This window comes from Microcaecilia unicolor, chromosome 2 (assembly GCF_901765095.1).
Source record: "Microcaecilia unicolor chromosome 2, aMicUni1.1, whole genome shotgun sequence".
Classification (NCBI taxonomy): domain Eukaryota; kingdom Metazoa; phylum Chordata; class Amphibia; order Gymnophiona; family Siphonopidae; genus Microcaecilia; species Microcaecilia unicolor.
Window position 1 is genome coordinate 209,593,676 of NC_044032.1, and position 12,679 is coordinate 209,606,354.

General features: G+C 46.8%; 1 protein-coding gene across 2 annotated transcripts in view; it reads right to left on the minus strand.

Moving 5' to 3' along the window:
- LOC115463293 (G-protein coupled receptor 54-like) overlaps window positions 1-12,679 on the minus strand; it is a 95,162-nt gene that overhangs the window by 59,295 nt on the left and 23,188 nt on the right. For both annotated transcript variants that reach the window (XM_030193682.1, XM_030193683.1), the window contains exon 3: window positions 11,025-11,160. In XM_030193682.1, coding sequence (XP_030049542.1) covers window positions 11,025-11,160 — 136 coding nt within the window. The remainder of the gene's footprint in view (window positions 1-11,024; window positions 11,161-12,679) is intronic.

Genomic DNA, 12,679 nt, shown 5'->3' on the forward strand with positions numbered 1-12,679 from the left:
AAGGCTGCCCCACCTCCGCCGCCCCCGTCGCTCCCCCTGCCGCTGTCGCCCCTGTTGCTCCCCCCGGTCTGACCTGCCTGCCTCCAAGGCTCCGGGCCCCTTGCATTCAAAGCGGCAGTCGCAGATCGCCTCTCTTCTGGCCTTCCCTCCCTGTGTCCCGCCGTCGTCTGATGTAACTTCCGGTTTCCGCGAGGGCAGGGGCAAAGAGGGGGGCAGGGAGGGAACGCCCGAAGGGAGGTGATCTGTGACTGCCGCTTCGAATGCAGGGGTCCCGGAGCCGAGGAGGCAGGCAGGTGAGACCGGGGACTGCAGCGCCGGTGGCCTGATAAGGACGCCGGGCCGCCCTTGGAGTCCCGGGCCCGGGGAATTTTGTCCCCCCCCCCTCTCGGCGGCCCTGACAGGGATTGTGTCTGTTGTGCTCTTACCTGCCCTGCTGATGTGCTATACTCAGTCTGAAGTAAAGTAACAAAGCTACAACTAAGATGCAGGGCTCACAGTTTACAGCTTAGAGATGTGAGCACTAAATACACACAAAACAACAGTACAAAAATGACTGCAATGATAGACAGGCAGGCAAATAGCACCCTTTCTCTGAATACTTTGTTAAACCCCTTTGACTATTCTTACACTGAGAAGCAAAGAGCTCCTACCCCATATTCCCCAACTTTTTAAAGATCACAGCACACTTTATTGTGTGGTGTACCAATCGCAGTAGAATAGCTAGTATAGACATGTGAGGACTTGTAGAGCTAAAAGAAAAGATAGAGAAACACTGAAAGTTTCACAAGAGAGTGGAAGGACTCAACAGAGGTGGCTCAGGAGGTGATATGTGGAAAGCAAGGCTTGCTATCCCTGCTTTACATGCTGCCTGTTAATTCTCACACTCCAGGGCTTATGATGTGTCTAGCAATATGTACATGCTTAGAAAGGAGCTCCTGGATGTTTAAGAGCCACCATTATGTCTTTTTTTTTTTTTGGTGCATGGTTCTGAGAGCAGAACATGTGCTGGTCTGCACCTGATCAATGGGCAGTAGTAACTGTTTTCTGAGCCACAGCTGCTTAGATCTGAATGCACAACAGCATAGAGGTAATTGGTTATTGAAAGAGCCAGATCATCCTACTCCTTTTTTCGATGTACCCGGAGAACTATGACTGGAATATAGTTGTACCGGGCTATTTTCTACTCTGGAAGAACGGAGTAAGAAAATGGGGGATGGAGTAGTGCGAAATAAAAAATAATACCGAAAGCCACAGAACAGAATGGCTTACAAGGTGTGGGCGTGGGGTTAATCTAGAAAGAGGGAATAGGACATCTATTTATACTGATCTCCCTTGCAAGTGGTAGATAGAGATTTAATTGAAGATGTTCACAAAACTGCTATGAAAAGGAAGTGCTACTGACAGGTGACTTCAATCGGCTTGATGTTGATTAGAATATATCTGTCACGTCTGTGGCCGTGACCACCCTCAGCCTTACCTTCTTTCTGGGAGTCAGCAGCTCTGCTGGCTTGTCTGTCTGTCTTTGTGTTAGTCTTGTCTCTGGCTCTGTGTGCTGATTGCTTCACTAGACCTCACCTGTGTGTACTATGCCTCTCTGGGGAGCCAGCATCTAAGATGGCTGCCACCGGCTCTGTGCCAGCTTCCAAGATGGCTCCTGCTTGTCTTTCCTGTGGGCTCACTTCCTATGTGTGTCAAACCTCTCTTTGGGGTCACTGTACTTCCTGCTTCTGTCCTGCTGCTGGTGACCTCATCAGTGAGAGCCTTCATAAGGAAGTGCTGTGCTGGCATTCTGGGCCTTTTGCATAAGTGTTATGCTCTTAGGCCAGGTCAGGTTAATAAGTGTCTGCTGCACTACTGCTTAGCCTCTCTCTGGGTTCCAGCCCAGTTTCTTTCTGTGTCTGTGTCTCTGTTGTCCTTCCGTGGGGGGTCTTCCCTGCCACTGTCTGTCTGTGGACTGCGGGTCCTTCCTGGCTTACCCTGTGTTTGGGGTGAAGCCTCTGTTCCTGGCTTACCCTGTGTTTGGGGTGAAGCCTCTGCTCCAGGCTTACCCTGTGTTGGGGTGAAGCCTCTGTTCCTGGCATACCCTGGGTTGGGGTGAAGCCTTTGTCTGGGTTTGTTCTCTGTCTGTATGCGAAGCCTCAGCCTTTGTGGGTTCCCCAGTCAGTGTGTGGAACGGCTGTGGCTTCAGACCCTTGGCCTGTTCTTCCTGGTTACTCTGTTTGCTGTGCTGCCTGCCCAAGACCCTTGGCCTGTTATTCCTGGTTTGCTCTCTTTACCCTGAGTCCTGCTTTGCCTAGCCTGTGTGCCTACCCTGCTTGTATATCCTGAGGGTATATCCTGAATCCTGTATCTGTCTGGCTAGTGTGTTTTCCTGGGTGATTATTCCTGTATCCTGTCTCCACCTAGCTAGAGGGTTTACCCTGTGGGTATTCCCGGATCACTGTTCTGCCTAGTGTGTTGCTGCCCTAGTCCTTGCTCCTGCTAGCTTCTGTACGCCTTGTGTTCCTTGGTCTGTCTTCTGGGTCTTGCTAGTGGCTGTGCAGCAGCACACTGTCTGAGTCTAGTTCTGTGCCCTGTCGCCCTCGTGTATCCCAGACCCAGGGTGGGTCCTCTGGATCTTCAGTTCCTGCCTTATCCTGCAAGTCCTGCCAGCCGCCTGCACTTCGGAACACAACTTCGGAGGAACAGTGGCTAGGTGCAGGTGAAGCTGTTCCTGTCTCATCTGTTCTAGTTGCCTGCCTTGTACTACTCCAGTCCAGACTACTCCCTCTCCACTCAACCGAAACTGCGCTTACTAAAGTCTCCAATGACCTATTACTGGCTAAATCCAGAGGTCAATATTCCATCCTCATTCTTCTTGATCTTTCCGCTGCTTTTGACACTGTCGATCACAGCATACTTCTCGATACCCTGTCCTCACTTGGATTCCAGGGCTCTGTCCTTTCCTGGTTCTCTTCCTACCTCTCCCTCCGCACCTTTAGTGTTCACTCTGGTGGATCCTCTTCTACTTCTATCCCTCTGCCTGTCGGCGTACCTCAGGTCTCTGTTCTTGGTCCCCTCCTCTTTTCTATCTACACTTCTTCCCTTGATTCATTAATCTCATCCCATGGCTTTTCCTACCATCTCTATGATGATGACTCCCAAATCTACCTTTCTACCCCTGATATCTCACCTTGCATCCAAACCAAAGTTTCAGCGTGCTTGTCTGACATTGCTGCCTGGATGTCTCAACGCAACCTGAAATTAAATATGACCAAAACCGAGCTTCTCATTTCCCCCCCCAAACCCACCTCCCCGCTCCCCCCGTTTTCTATTTCTGTTGATGGCTCTCTCATTCTCCCTGTCTCCTCAGCTCGAAACCTTTGGGTCATCTTTGACTCTTCTCTCTCCTTCTCTGCTCATATCCAGCAGACCGCCAAGACCTGTCGTTTCTTTCTTTACAACATCCGTAAAATCCGCCCCTTTCTTTCCGAGCACTCTACCAAAACCCTCGTCCACACCCTTGTCACCTCTCGTTTAGACTACTGCAATCTGCTTCTTGCTGGCCTCCCACTTAGTCACCTCTCCCCTCTCCAGTCGGTTCAAAACTCTGCTGCCCGTCTCATCTTCCGCCAGGGTCGCTTTACTCATACTACCCCTCTCCTCAAGACCCTTCACTGGCTCCCTATCCGTTTTCGCATCCTGTTCAAACTTCTACTAACCTATAAATGTATTCACTCTGCTGCTCCCCAGTATCTCTCCACACTCGTCCTTCCCTACACCCCTTCCCGTGCACTCCGCTCCATGGATAAATCCTTCTTATCTGTTCCCTTCTCCACTACTGCCAACTCCAGACTTCGCGCCTTCTGTCTCGCTGCACCCTACGCCTGGAATAAACTTCCTGAGCCCCTACGTCTTGCCCCATCCTTGGCCACCTTTAAATCTAGACTGAAAGCCCACCTCTTTAACATTGCTTTTGACTCGTAACCACTTGTAACCACTCGCCTCCACCTACCCTCCTCTCTTCCTTCCCGTTCACATTAATTGATTTGATTTGCTTACTTTATTTATTTTTTGTCTATTAGATTGTAAGCTCTCTGAGCAGGGACTGTCTTTCTTCTATGTTTGTGCAGCGCTGCGTATGCCTTGTAGCGCTATAGAAATGCTAAATAGTAGTAGTAGTAGTAGTACTGCTCTTCTGTGTTTCCAGTCCCGAGGTGGTCTTGCCTGCCGCTGCCGCTCCTCGGCAGTGGCCCAAGGGCTCACGAACTCCAGTCCTGCCTCGAGGACCTGACAGAATGCCAAGGCCCTCGAGAACGCAACAGAATGCAAAGGCCATGAGTCCGGCAAGATCATCGGTCCAGGTGGGTTGCCTGCCCATGACTTCGTTCCCTATGGACAATCCGGGTTCCGACCCCGGTGTAGCTCCTGATTCCAGGTCAGATCCAAGTTCCAACCTGATTTTTTCTTTGGATTCGTTAATGACCCTCCAGGATTACCGGGTACAACTTTTGTCTGATCCAGCCCTGAAAGATACTCCTGAGGCAGCAGCGGAGAGAGAGCGTGTTTCTGGGTGAGGGTTTTTTGAAGACCCAGTTTCTGCTATGGATCCCTCTACGAAGCTCTTCCTTTACCGCTTCCAACTTCTCTCGGATCCAGCTCTGCGGAATACTCCTGAGCCCCATGCGGCAAGTAGGTGGATGAGTGGTCCCGGTCCAGCTCCGGGTCAGAGTTCCAGTTCCAGTCCAGCTCCTGAGGCTAAGGCCGAAAGAAGGCGCTGTGGGATTTCTCCGCTTAGGGCTCCTCAGCAGTCTCGGAGGTCAGGCCGAGTGAGATGTCGGACCAAGCCTCTGATTCCAGTCCAAGTAGTGCCGCCACCTTGGCGCCTGAGTCCAGTCCAGGGGGTGCTTCATACCGAGTCCCCGCTTCCAGTTCAAGTAACGCTTCCACTTAAGCCTCCAAATCCAGTTCAAGGGAAGCTTTCGATTGAGCCTCTGATTCCTGCTCGAGTGGCGCTCCGGGCCGAGCCTCCAGTCCTCATTCAAGTGGCACGCCCTTTGAAACCCCTGAGTCCAGTCCGAGGGGTGCTTCTGACGGAGTCTCCTAGGCCTATGCAAGTGGCGCTCCAGGTCGAGCCTCCAGTCCTCGTTCAAGTGGCATGTCCTTTGAAACCCCTGAGTCCAGTCCGAGGGGTGCTTCTGACGGAGTCTCCGAGGCCTATGCAAGTGGCACTCCGGGTCGAGCCTCCGGTTCTTGTCCAAGTGACCCGTCCAGTCAAGCCACTGAGTCCAGTTCGAGGGGGGCTTCTAACCAAGCCTCCGGTGCCAGTCCGAAGGGTGGTTCAGGTGGAGCCTCCGCTTCCAGTCCAGAGGGCACCTCCAATCAAGCTCCTAAGGCCAGTTCGAGTGGCGCTTCAGATCGAGCCTCAGATTCCTGTCCAAAGGGTGTTTGCTGCCAAGCCTCAGTTAAAGTTCTGTTCCTGCCAGGAGGCAGAGGGTGCATCGAGTTCCTGTTCCAGTCAAGACTCTGATTGCAGTCCGGGTCCCAGTCCTGGTTCAACTCCTGTTCAGAGTTCCAGTTCCAGCCAAGATGCGGAGTCCATTCCAAGTTCTAGTTCCAGCCAAGATGCTGAGCCTGCTCTGAGTTCCGGTTCCAGTCAAGATGCAGAGTCCGTTCCAAGTTCCAGTTCCAGCCAAGATGCTGAGCCTGCTCTGAGTTCCGGTTCCAGCCAAGATGCGGAGTCCGTTCCAAGTTCCAGTTCCATCCAACATGCTGAGGCCGTGCTGAGTTCCAGTTCCAATCAAGCTCCTGACGCCAGCCTGGGTCCCAGCCCCGGTTTGATTCCTGACGCCCGTCCGGGTCCCAGTCCCGGTTTGCTTTTTGACTCCAGTCCGGGTCCCAGTCCCGGTTTGCTTCCTGAGTTCCATCTGGGTTCCCTCTGAGAAGGGTTCCTCTTGCTGCATCCAAGTTCCTGAGTTTGCCCAGTGGTGATTCCAAGGAGCCTCCTGTTTACAAGCTCCGCTCCTGTCTGCCAGTTTTGAACTTCCTTGGGACTTCCAGTCCAGTGATCCATGTCTGGGTTTTGAAACCCATCAGGAGGTTTCACCACAGTTACCCCTGGACACCTGAATCCCCCATGGAGACCGGGAGGGCGGTCTTGAGGAGGAGGTACTGTCACATCTGTAGCCGTGACCACCCTCAGCCTTACCTTCTTTCTGGAAGTCAGCAGCTCTGCTGGCTTCTGTCTGTCTTTGTGTTAGTCTTGTCTCAGGCTCTGTGTGCTGATTGCTTCACTAGACCTCACCTGTGTGTGCTATGCCTCTCTGGGGAGCCAGCATCTAAGATGGCTGCCACCGGCTCTGTGCCAGCTTCCAAGATGGCTCCTGCTTGTCTTTCCTGTGGGCTCACTTCCTATGTGTGTCAAACCTCTCTTTGGGGTCACTGTACTTCCTGCTTCTGTCCTGCTGCTGGTGACCTCATCAGTGAGAGCCTTTATAAGGAAGTGCTGTGCTGGCATTCTGGGCCTTTTGCATAAGTGTTATGCTCTTAGGCCAGGTCAGGTTAGTAAGTGTCTGCTGCACTACTGCTTAGCCTCTCTCTGGGTTCCAGCTCAGTTTCTTTCTGTTTCTGTGTCTCTGTTGTCCTTCCGTGGGGGGGTCTTCACTGCCACTGTCTGTCTGTGGACTGCGGGTCCTTCCTGGCTTACCCTGTGTTTGGGGTGAAGCCTCTGTTCCTGGCTTACCCTGTGTTTGGGGTGAAGCCTCTGCTCCAGGCTTACCCTGTGTTGGGGTGAAGCCTCTGTTCCTGGCTTACCCTGGGTTGGGGTGAAGCCTTTGTCTGGGTTTGTTCTCTGTCTGTATGTGAAGCCTCAGCCTTTGTGGGTTCCCCAGTCAGTGTGTGGAATGGCTGTGGCTTCAGACCCTTGGCCTGTTCTTCCTGGTTACTCTGTTTGCTGTGCTGCCTGCCCAAGACCCTTGGCCTGTTATTCCTGGTTTGCTCTCTTTACCCTGAGTCCTGCCTTGCCTAGCCTGTGTGCCTACCCTGCTTGTATATCCTGAGGGTATATCCTGAATCCTGTATCTGTCTGGCTAGTGTGTTTTCCTGGGTGATTATTCCTGTATCCTGTCTCCACATAGCTAGAGGGTTTACCCTGTGGGTATTCCCAGATCACCGTTCTGCCTAGTGTGTTGCTGCCCTAGTCCTTGCTCCTGCTAGCTTCTGTACGCCTTGTGTTCCTTGGTCTGTCTTCTGGGTCTTGCTAGTGGCTGTGCAGCAGCACACTGTCTGAGTCTAGTTCTGTGCCCTGTCGCCCTCGTGTATCCTAGACCCAGGGTGGGTCCTCTGGATCTTCAGTTCCTGCCTTATCCTGCAAGTTCTGCCGGCCGCCTGCACTTCGGAGCTCAACTCCGGAGGAACAGTGGCTAGGTGCAGGTGAAGCTGTTCCTGTCTCATCTGTTCTAGTTGCCTGCCTTGTACTACTCCAGTCCAGAGTTCCAGTACTGCTCTTCTGTGTTTCCAGTCCCGAGGTGGTCTTGCCTGCCGCTGCCGCTCCTCGGCAGTGGCCCAAGGGCTCACAAACTCCAGTCCTGCCTCGAGGACCTGACAGAATGCCAAGGCCCTCGAGAATGCAACAATAACCCAGCTGCAGTATCATCTGCAAGTAAGGAGATCCTGGATTCTCTATTGGAAGAGTTCTTCCAGCAGTTGATCATGGAAACAGTATCGGTGGAGGTGATGATACCCTGGTGTTTATGAACGGGGAGAGTGTTTCTTCATTTAAGTAAATTTTAATTCGATTTTTAAGGGTAACAAACATCCAAATACAATACAAAATAACAATGTTTTATAACTTCCATTCCATAAGAGAAACTATATGATAGCAGACAGCTCTTATAAATGTATCGATAATGTAGAACAATAAGACATGTACCTGGATAAAAACTGAATGATGTTATAGTAGTTCAAACGTTTGAATTGAATGAATACACAATCTCAACAAATATAAAGAAGAAATTGATATGCACTTTAAAAGAAGTTATATGAATATGAATAGTAGGTAGAAAAAAAGAGGAGAAGTGAACCAAAAAAAAGGACTTACATATTATGCTCAGGTGGCTAGTTAGTTGGATTTGACTCCAAAAATAGTTGTAAAGCTAACCAAATTTTATGATAATGTATCTGAAAATTACCAGTTTGGGCTGTACAAACCTGTGAATTTGTAAGACACTATTCCACCAAAAATGTATATTAAGTTGTGAATTATCCTTCCAATTGGATAGTACGTATTTATTTGTTGCATATGTATCCCACATTCCCCCCCCCCCCCCATTTGCAGGCTCAATGTGGTTTTAAGGGTAATTGCTATCAATTTGTCAAAAACTATAGATTTGTGAACATCTAAAAAATGGTCTAATGTCAATGAACCAAAGATAATCTTTTAGGAGTAATAATTTCAGTAAAGTTGAATATGGATGAAATAACTTGCCATACTTTGCTCCAAAATAAATCGGTACAACGGCATTCGAAGATTAAATGAAGAAGAGTACCTTGATGTTCATTACATGACCAACATAAGTTATCCTTCAACAGACCTGCAACCTTTATTTTTTGAGGAGTACATAAGATTCTATGATGTAGAAAAAAAAAGAGATTGGAGGAAGGTTGATGAAGGTTGGGGAGAGTGTTTCGGATGTCTTAGTGGGTGATCATCTAATATCCTATGATCATTAGATAGTGTAGTTCAGGATGAGAGTGCAGGCAGTAATAAGTCATTCAAAAGTGAGGATCTAGATTTCAGGAAAACTAGCTTTGTCAGGATGGTGGGGGAGTACTTCAGGAAGTTGTTAACTGGATAGATAGATGGATGATGTTATTTAGACCTGGTACTTGGCAAGTCCAGGTTACAGAAAAGTGCTCTGATTGAGTAACTATCCACTGGAGGGATTAAGGAATGTCACCTAGGGACCCAGGTTCAAACCCTACTTCAGCTCCTTGTGTTTTTTTTTTTATTGTGAGCTTTTCAGGGACAGAAAAATACAATCCAAATCAGTCAAAAAAATATACTTCCAAAGCCTGCAGCGGCAAAGTCAGCCAGTGTCGTTATGCTCATATTAGCCCACTCCTCAAGTCACTTCACTGGCTTCCTATCCGTTTCCGCATACAGTTCAAACTCCTCTTATTGACCTATAAGTGCATTCACTCTGCAGCTCCTCAGTACCTCTCCACTCTCATCTCTCCCTACATTTCTCTCCCCCCCCCCAGGAACTCCGTTCACTGGGTAAATCTCTCTTATCTGCACCCTTCTCCTCCACTGCTAACTCCAGACTCCGTTCCTTTTATCTTGCTGCACCATATGCCTGGAATAGACTTCCTGAGCCGGTACGTCAAGCTCCATCTCTGGCCGTCTTCAAATCTAAGCTAAAAGCCCACCTATTTGATGCTGCTTTTAACTCCTGACCCTTATTCACTTGTTCAGAACCCTTATTTTATCATCCTCACTTTAATATTCCCTTATCTCTTGTTTGTCCTGTTTGTCTGTCCTAATTAGATTGTAAGCTCTGTCGAGCAGGGACTGTCTCTTCATGTTAAAGTGTACAGCGTTGCATACGTCTAGTGGCGCTTTAGAAATGATAATTAGTAGTAGAAGGATAGGAATATCTAGGGAAAGTGAGCAAAACTGAAAGGAGATGTATACAGTGAGGGCAAATTTGTTAGGAAAGTAAACAAGGTCAATATTCAAAAAGTACTAATGTTCAGCACTGTCCCTCGATCAATTCTCTGGTAATCCAGGCAAAGTAATTAATCAGATTCAGCTGACATTTAAGAGGGTGATGTCATTCCAGTGAATGGTGGTCAATTAGTTGCCAGGAAGGCGATGGTCATCCTATGACATCATGACCCTTATGATGAGGAGATTTTGATAGATTTTGACCAAAGGCATGGATAGTATATATTTACATTTAGCAAGCCATTTTACTATATCTGACAGCCTCCTATTTGCTTTTATTGTATCTTTTCTCTCTTGAGACTGTAAACTTCGAGGAGCAGGGACTGTCTTTTATTTGTTTCTGGAAAGCACCATATATACTTTGTAGCTCTACAAAGATGATAATAAAAACAATCATGTAGGTCTTTAATTTACTCCAACTCCATTGCTTAAAAAGATTTAATACGAAAAGAATATCTTAAACATAGAAAATATACAGACTTCAATGATTAAGGATTTATCTAATTTAAGGAATAAATCTGAAATTTTTGAAAATTACTTAAGGAATAATAATCTTCAATTTATTAACTTTCCAATGGTCACTTTGGTGAGGCCATTATTTGGTGAGCTTATTATTTACTGAAGAAAGCATTAGACCAACAACAGCAAAATTCCTTAGATGTTTCTGCTTTATTGGACACCTTGGACTCAGACTTAGCCACTGCAGCTACTTTGGTAGCAACAGTGGCATTATCACCCGATAAACAATGGTTATTTCGCATGTTCTTTAAAAACAGAGAGAAGTTATTTTTAGGCTTAAAAATTCAACTGTTTCCTGATGTTTCAAGGGAAACCCAACGAAGGCTTAAACAGTTTTTGATATTAAAGCCTGGAGTTCTACAATTAGGGGGAACTTTCTTCCTAAGATATCCTTGTAAATGTATTATCAGATATAACACAGTTAAATATGTATTAACAGAGCCCTCTCATTTATCAGCTTTTATAACAACTAAAAGATCACTAGGAGAATAAACAAGCTCGTTTAGATAATTGCCAGCCTTAATTCTTAGGTATAATATTACCTTAAAAATCTTTCTTTATATATCCTCATTTTTCATTAATCTTGGATCTCATTAATGTGGACATGAGTGTTTATATTGTATACAATGTTCTCATATTGTTTACAATGTTCTGTTTCCTGAATTTTTATGAGAATAACACTTTTCTGCACAAGTGTAAATTCTTGGTTTAAAGATGTAAAACTTATAAATAAAAAAAACATAAAATAAAAAGATGTAATACTGAACCAAAATCATAGGTATACAGAGATATGTTTTACCTATCCAAATGCACAAGCTGATTGTCATGGCAACGCGAGAAGTGCGATGTTGAAGGGACCGTAGGGGATACACTGTAGTATAACACCGATCAACACTCATTGCAGTAAGGGTAATGCAAGTTGCCTGAGCAGTGACCTGTAGAAAAAAAAAGATAAAAAATATTTCTATACAGTTATGTGGTTATTTTAGAAACTCTGTTCACAATTTGGAAATGTGTAAATCAGCATTTAGGCGGGGAAGATATTAACATTGGCTACCATTAAGGCGAGTTATTTTACCACTAACTTTTGCTATTTTAACACAGATCTCATTGAGACCAGAGATCAAAAAGGCCATCAATCTCAATCAAAATACAAATCTCTATAAATGACAAGCAAGCATACTGAACACCCAATATTAACTGGAGAAAAAGTATCTCAGAAACCAACACAGACACTTCATATACTTAGTTGTCTGTGGGGTTTTTTGTACTCCAATTACCTTTCATTGATCCTACAAAACCTCCAATGTATTACCTTATGGTGCTCAATACAACCTACTTTCAATATATATTTTTGAACTTTTTTGTAAATTTTTAAATTATTCAAAACATTTCAAAAAGCAGCAAATCTTCAAATAGATTATACAAATTAGTTCAAATAGCAACCAATGAAACAGAAACTCAAAGCCTGCACTCAGCTTTCAAACCCCCAATGTCTTGAATAATTTATTTAAAAATGTATTACAAATTTGAAAAATATTTTTGTAATTAAATAGGTTGTACTGGCACCATAATATAATACATTGGAGGTTTTTTTAGGACCAATGAAAGATAATTGGAGCCAGTATGCTTGCTTGTCATTTATAGTGATTTTTAACATAGGCAGGCTGCACACACCCTGCCCTATACATAAAGCACCCCACACAGAAGGCACACAATCACCAAACAGAATACAAGTTCTTTCTGGGAGTAAATGGCCACAGCTTTATTGAATACATCACTATATCATCCCTAGGGAGCTCCTGAGCCTTGAATCCAACCTAGTAAAGGCTTTGTCTCCTCGCCATGCCTTTCCAGCTAGAGAGCCTGGCTCACTGGTCCATGTGGCGGCCAGCCATATCCTCACCTCCAGCGTGGCCACATGTCTCTTCGCTTTGCACTGTACCCTTGTCCAGCATACCACCACCGTTTACAGCCAGCTAGGTGTTCAGTCTGTCACCAGTGAGTGTTATTGTTGCCGCCTGAAGCAACCAAACTCCCTTTTGTCCACTGTTCCAACACCTCCAACAGTCCCTAGGCTCAGGTGCCTCCGCCACAACCCAGAGCTGTGAAGCATTCCCGGCCCCCCCCCCCCCCAGTCTGAGTATTTTGAACAATGGGCTTAGAAATGCTGCTCCAGTGCCTCCTGGAAGTTATTGATAAGCAGATCCAGCGCGATATCCGAAAGGTGCAGTGCAACCTCACAGACGTGGTCTGGGATGGCAGGGGAAGCCTATTCATGCCAGATATTTACTCCACCAAGTTGCTCTGTCCAGGAACCGATCTGTTGGTTAACCTTTTTAATGCCTCTGGCCCACAGTCTGTGTTCAGACTCGTGCAACCGTGGGATGATGTCGGACTAGAAGAGCAAAGTGTTGAGCAGCTGCACAGACAATGCAAAGAGATCGCGCTTTG